We start from the raw sequence: 7,500 nt of genomic DNA, 5'->3' as shown, positions 1-7,500 counted from the left end.
TGTGCGATCTGCGCAGGCACACACCCCTCTCTCCAGGTCGCAGGTCTCGCTCTCCGATCCGGACGCGTTGCACTCGCAGGCAATGCACTATGGGTAAAAAATTTTGACATTGGCATGTGTTTGTGTGGCGGCATTTTGGTTTGGGGTGCAGCATTAGAGTTAAACTAAGTTAATGATACAGTTGGCCTTCCCAAGTGAGCCTCTATCATACGCAGTATATATATCCATACATTTACACATGTATTGACATCATTGTTTGGTTTACTTTTAAATTAGCTGATCCTCTGATTCAGTAATACTTTTGTTGTACTTACAGCAATAACAAGACTATTTTCACATCCATGCAAAACTCTTCATACTACCAATGCCTAAACATAGGGTTTGTTTGCTCGGGCTCGTCCTGGTCATCCGGCCTGTTGCAGGGGGTCACCAGACAGCTTCCCTGGTGCTTTCCAGGGGTCTCTAAGTGGTGGCTCGCCACTGATGTGGGTCGTGGCAGCCATCAGCCATTCTGCGTTCGCTGCGCAGCTTTTTGGCAGTGGGTGTGGCAGGTGCGGGAGGGTTCTGCTGGTGTACTGATTTGTCAGTGGGAGGTTTGCAGGTTGTGTGTGTGTGTGTGTGTGCATTTCAGGGGTGCAGCTTAATCTAGTGCAGGATTTTTACTTTTCTGCATGTCCAGAGTTCTTTTGCGGCCACAGGGCTTTGGGCTTAGAGTATTCTTGCGGCCGCAGAGCTTTTCTGGTGCTCAAAGGCGTTCATTGCACAGGCCAACAAAGCCACTGGGTTATTGTCATTGGGAATTGGAATGAACTCTCAGATTAAGTCTTCAAATTAAGTTTAGCTGCTAAAGACAGGACATGTTAACAAACCTGAGGGAAATCTCGGTATCCCAGCTGACATTCGTTACACTTCTCTCCGCGATAGGAATCTCGACAGAAGCAGCAGCCCGTGTTGAGGTTGCACTGCTGGGTAACCGATCCCACCGCGTTGCAGCCGCAATCCTGCACACAGAGGACGACATGGAAGGGGTTGTATTGGATTCTGGATCCTCTGGAACTAAAGGCGGAGGCAATTCACAAAGTGCAGGAATTCATGCACAGCTGAGGTAACGCAACTTGAACAAAAGCTTGGTGTACTACTCAGTTATTTTGAATTTACACAAGATTTTTTTTTCCATATATGTTCCTGTATTTATTTTTCATCATGTTCTCTTCTGATGTGCTATTTTTTGCAATTGTTCTGCTATTGATTAAGAGCAGCGCTATAGATGCCGTCAGCTTCCAAAGGTTCAGTCCTTTTGATTGCCTTATAGAACCTTAAACTAAGGGGGATTTTTGCAGCATTATGGTTTAAGGGACCAGTGTGTCAAATGACACAGAAGAAGAAGGGGGGGGGCGCAGGAACAAGAACAAAGGATGAAAATGAGGTTAGAAAAGGGCACAAAATTATGAGAAGATGTTGAGGGGCCAGACACATATGCACATATTTATACACACACTTTTTTCTAATGAAAGAGAAGCCATACAGTAGCTAGAGAGAAAGCATGGGGAAATAAAACGTGCGAGGCAAAAGCAGAAACAGTGAATTAGAAGATTATACAGTCAGTACGGGTAAAAAGACTGGAAAGCACGTTTAGGGAAGTGGGAGAGGAAAGAAGGAAGGAAGGGGAGGAAGGGATTATAACCTAAAGAGAGAGGGAAGGAGGAGAACACAGATGAGAACTGTGGGATGGAGAGTTGGAATGGACGGGCGGGAGGGCAAGCGAGTGGAGGAAGGGTGAGAAGAGATGGCGCTGCAAAACGACAAATGAAGCAGCTGGGTACGTGAGGGCAGCCAAATGAGAGAGACGACCGCGAGGACACGACGGGTTGGAGAAACGTAACACAGTCCTTCACCTGCCAAACACGTTCCCAATGACCGCTCAAAACGTGTCCGTAAATACGTTTTTCCCCTGATATTTTGTAGATTATATCGATTTACCTTCATGTATTTTTTCTGCATTTATTTTATGTGTGTGCTACAAACTTTTCTTTCTTTTTCTTAAGAAAGTGTTTTTTTAAATAGGTAGAATTAGACGCCACAGCAATTCATAAGCCTAAATGTACACTACATTCCATAAAAATAACAAATTCTTGGGTGCAGGGCTATATACTAAATAAAATAACACATTCACACAGAATATTGATTTTAGATTAGCACATGTTCATGTACGAGGAATTTGTTGTGGTGAGGATTGGTGCATTACTGTATAGACAATGAGCATAATAAGATAATAAGGAAAAAAGCTGAACAGTTTACAAAACAATAATAATAAAACATAAAATAAACTAATATAGCCACATATATCAATGAAAGTAGCCAAATAAAAAAGACAAAAAAACAAATATACAAAAATCTACAGAATGTCCAAAAAGAAATTTGATGCACAGGATAGGTTCAATTAAAAGCTGCCATACTGCCACTTGGGGCTAAGTGGTAGTATTGCAGCTAGTATAGATGTGGGTATAAAATATAAGTATAAGTATAGATTGACTGTACGGGCTGAACAAATATACAGTATAAACAATGTAAACAACAAAGCTTATGCTTCTTAACTACCGCTGAGAAAACAACAACGTAGCAAACTAGTCACCCTACAACAAAACAACAACTAACCTGTCTCCATAGCAGTTTCTACGTTGAGCCACAAGATGTCGCCACAAGCAGGTGTTAGCATTAGCATGCAGGCGGAGATGGACGTGAAACCGGGAGGAGAAGTGGTTCGCCCGTGACAATGGTCATCATCAACGGACAGCAGCCATTATTCAAGAGATAACTGAGCGCTGATTCCAACTTTTGACCGATCAGAATGGAGCTTTCCACAGAGCCGTGTCATAAACATGTACTTCTATGCACCTTGCATCCTGCGGTGACGTCGTGGCCCCAGTGGTTGGGGGCGCAGCGGTCGCACCTCTCACCGATGGTGTTGGGGGGACAGATGCACTGTCCCGTGCTGGTGTCGCAGTGGTTCCCCACGTGGCTGCAATGGCACGCTGCAGGACGAGAGGAGAGGAGACGGAGGACAGTTTGGAAGGAGACAAGGAAATTAGGTCACAAGGTCACAACGCAGTCGGCTGAGGAAAACAAAATGTAAATAAAGTGAAACGGGACTCGGCTGCGTTGCCGATGCAAAGTAGTATGTGAGTCTTAATTATTATTTTAAAGAGATTCAAGAGATTCAAGATTTTTTATTTGTCACATACATATACATACTTTCATACATATATGCAGTGAAATGTAATATATTGTAATGTAAATGTAATGAAATGTAAAATATTATATACTGAAATATATCATATTAATATGTGATATATGAATATATTATTAATATGTATAATTAATACATGTGAAATATGTGGTAATTATTAGTAATAATGATATATTAATAATATATTATCATTAATAATAATAATTCAAATATATTTTAATTGTGTAGAATTTGAATAGAATGTTATTATTTTAATTTGCGTGCCTTCCGTAAATCACACTTACATAATACGGGACAAGACATCAAGAGAAATAGAAAACCCAGAAAAATAAAAATAAAGCGAAACATAACACAAAAAAGGAAAACGCAAAAAAAATATAAGAGGTTGTTTGTTGTTCTCCTTCTGTCGCTCACACACAAACAGCAACTCATCGAGCTCCATTCCACATCTGGAGAATTCCAGATGTGGGCCATTTGTTCATTCCTGCTTTGTTTTCGTTCTCCCTTGTTTTTCCCCTTTTCTCCTCCACGCGGCTCCGCATTCGATGCCGCTGTTTGTTACAGACTGATGACTGAAGATTAACTGACGCTGTTTGAAAACTGTGTAAACACAATAATCAGACACCGCTTAGTTCCCTTCGACAGGTGAGCTACATTTTGTCTTTCAGAGTTTCAGTTTGTCAGTGGGGTTCATCACTAGTCTGTGCCTTCCACCGCCATTGAAAATCAACCTGCTCTGACTAAACAGAAAATGTGTATATACATACATATATAAATAAACATAGATAATATATTTGTGTGGCATTTGAAACCGAGAGGGACTTGTAAATCTGTGAAGCTGTAGGCTCCACTTCCATCATTGGCCCCGTGAATAGCTACAATACATTTTAAAAAGCACCTTCATTTATCAACATTTAAAGGCTTAATGTAGAACTGAAATATTAAGACATATCGAATGTTCTCAAGATGTTTATTCAAAATATTTCTTGCCTTTTAATTCAAGTCACACCACAATCGCATTGAACGCATAGGTCCCTTAAACCTTGTATGTTGTAACAGTAAATTTATATATACATTTTTTTTTCAGTCTATACATTTCGGTTGGCATCATAAATCTTTTTTTCTTTCTAAATGAATTTGTCTGTTTCATAAGATCCAGTCCCAGGCGTTATCATTCTGTGTTAACATTCTGCTTCCAAATTACATATCTCAAAGAGTGGGGGCGTGGGTAAATAGTGATTGTGGCTAATATGTGTTGACTTTGCTACTTAGGTCGCCACGTCGCATGAAACCACCATCCCGGTTCCACAGCTGTTTCAGTGTTAAATGTCCTTTACAGAACTCATAGGGTGGGCTGACTAAACACCTGTTTGATTTTGTTATTTCACTGGCGGTTCAGAGTGAACTGCCATGTTTAGCCGGCTAAAAACGTCCTAACATGCAACTGTTCATAAACGACTTAATTTCCTCAAGCTCCATGTCTGATTACACAACCACCGACTGAGAGCTAGGCCGTACAAAACCTATGACGCAACTAACAGCCATTTTGTGGCTGTTAGTTTGTGGCTGTTAGTCTCAAAGTCAGTGTTCCACCATGTTTATAACACGTCAACACATGACTGCACATGCTTTATAATTTTACTCAACTCAATAGAATTTCACTAGCCAAAAGTAGAGCGTGGGAGGCATGTACAGACAGACATGGTGGTAAATAACAGCTTTGTTTATTATTCAAATTCCAAGATTTGTCTGCTGTTGCGTATAGGGAAAAGGCTCCAGTGTAGCGGATCTAGATCTAAAAACAGAGAACAGTGGAAAAGCAGGCAAATAGAAATGTATGGTGACTGTCCTCCATGTTTGTTTGTTTTTTTGTAAAGAGGTTGGGGCTGGCTCGGATTAGCACGTATTTCGGAGGTTCCGGTCCAAAGGTAAAACGCCTCAGGATGTGATGACACACTTTCTTTGGGAGTAGTGTTGAAGTAGGGGATGAAAACACACAAATAGCACTGAAGGCCTCAAACTTAAAGTGTCCTTAACCTATATCTGTGATTAGTGTTTTGAGTGAAAAATCTAGCACATGAAACATTGAATCTCATCTCTTTTCAAGCAGAAACACACACACACACATACACACACATTGTGACGGGACGACGCGGTTTCTTACCTTCACACCCTCCCTCCTGGAAGTTGAAGTGTCCCGTGGCACATCGGTCGCACTTGGGCCCGTTGACGCCCGGCTGGCACCGGCACTGGCCCAACTCGTTGCAGTCGAAGGACTTGGAGCCGAAGGAGTTGCAGTGGCAGGGGACGCACATGCTGCCCGTGGCCAGGCCATGCGTTTGGGGCTGGGGGAAGGAGAACGGAAAAGGAAAAGAAGAAAAGAGAGAAAAAAGGGACGTGGAGTTATGGGTTGTTCAAAGACCCAACGGTCAAACGGAAGATCATGAGAGCTGCAGTCCACCACTGGGGAACAGCAGTGACTTGGGGATGGGAATCGGCGGGAACCATCCAATTCAATATTACGATGTCGAGTATTGCACCTGCAAATTTTTGGAAATTACCGATTTCAACACATATCATTTACCAATAAAAAGAAGGTATAGTAGATCTAGCACCTCTTTCCCTCGGAAATATAATGAAATGCAGCTCTGCCGAATATAATACACAGTATATTAAAAATTCAGAGACAATCCCTACTCGGACAGTTACACATACTGTTGTCTTTTTTAGTTTCTTTGCATATGGCGTCAAATATTTTTCCAACTCTACAACCAGAAAAAATATTCCAACTAAAATTGGGATGATGATGATGATGATGATGATGATGGTAAAATTGGCGAATCCTGATACTTTTAGGTTTTCATCTCCCTTAGCTGGCAGCTTCTCAGTGGCACAGTCCGTGCACAAACACACACACACACGGGGTGGCAGCGAGGGTTTGAGGAAGGGAGGAGTGGAAGGAAAGATAGAGTGAGAGAGGGATAGAAAGCAGAGTGTGTGTGTGTGTGTGTGTGTGTGTGTGTGTGTGTGTGTGTGTGCGTGTGCATGTTAGACACCTTCAAAACACTCGACAAAGCGGTGTGCGCCTCCTGCAACTTGAGTTGCTAAGACATCACAGCAATGCACGGCAAACTGCAGCAACATAACACGCAATGCACGACACACTCGATTTAATTCAATGCAAATATTGTTTAAAGGGAACAGGAGCATGTCACGTAGCGTGAAGTTCATCTTGAGTTGAAGAAAATGTCATCATCTCCTGATGTCAGCCATACATCTTTACTCTTACCCAACAACAGGTAATAAAGACTGAAAAGATCAGTGTCCGTACACATGCAGTTGTACCTTTAAGATCCCCACCGGTTGTCCAGTTTTCTCAGTTCAAATCAAAAACCAAACCCAAAAAGCACCACAGCGCCATGCATGTTGGTCCTACTGTACACACTGGACACAGGAATCAAGACTTGTGAGTTTCCGAGAAGGAGTCAAACACCACAAAAACACCTCAAACTAAAACTACAGCCGGCTGTGATTAGTAAAGGTGATTTGCCGGATCCATTACATATTTTAAACACTTACAAATGGCCTTTCAAAGTCCTTTCAAACAATTCTAAAGACTCAACCAGACATCAACATCCCCCCACTCCAGATTTTGGCAAACAGCGTTGGTTGTGGCGAACACGCTTCGAAAACCCATGCCACACACAGTGTTGAGCCACCAAAACATGCCTCACGTGCACGGGGCCTTTACCCTGTACGCCCCCCTGGGACAGCCGCCCAGGCGGGAAGACCCAACTGAGCGGGAAGACCCGCCCGAGCGGGAAGACCCCCCCCATCTCTGCTGGACCGTTTCCATGGGGACGCGCTCGACCGGCCGCCGCGTCTCGCGCCTCTCGTAGCCCTGGCGACGCAGGTCGCAGCGCCGGCCCACGAAGCCGGGGCGGCAGATGCAGCGCCCCTCGATGTCGCAGCGCTGGGTGAGCGCCCCCTGGGGGCTGCAATCGCAGGGCACGCACTCCTGGTTCTCAGCATCCCACCAGCAGTTAGGCTGGGCCAATCACGGGAGGGGAATCAATGAGAATGAGCAGTAACTAACGACCTTATGGAAGACGAAGGCTGGATTTACCATTGAGTTTAGTCCCATTGGAAGGCTGGTGAAGTTAAAATATAAACTGTATTGTGATTACTCAAGTCAGGAGGCAGTGAAATTATTACTGTGTTATATGTATTTATACCATATGGCTATACACATA

General features: G+C 43.2%; 1 protein-coding gene across 1 annotated transcript in view; it reads right to left on the bottom strand.

Moving 5' to 3' along the window:
* Window positions 1-7,500, bottom strand: part of lama2 (laminin, alpha 2) — a 207,320-nt gene that overhangs the window by 85,355 nt on the left and 114,465 nt on the right. The window contains 5 exon segments of the mRNA XM_080021184.1: window positions 1-87; window positions 870-1,001; window positions 2,896-3,032; window positions 5,412-5,592; window positions 6,999-7,295. The exon segment at window positions 1-87 is cut by the window's left edge and continues 18 nt beyond it. Of these exon segments, the coding sequence (XP_079877310.1) occupies window positions 1-87; window positions 870-1,001; window positions 2,896-3,032; window positions 5,412-5,592; window positions 6,999-7,295 (834 nt within the window).

This window comes from Zeus faber (genome assembly GCF_960531495.2).
Source record: "Zeus faber genome assembly, chromosome: 2".
Lineage (NCBI taxonomy): Eukaryota > Metazoa > Chordata > Actinopteri > Zeiformes > Zeidae > Zeus > Zeus faber.
This window is presented reverse-complemented; position numbering and strand designations above follow the sequence as displayed.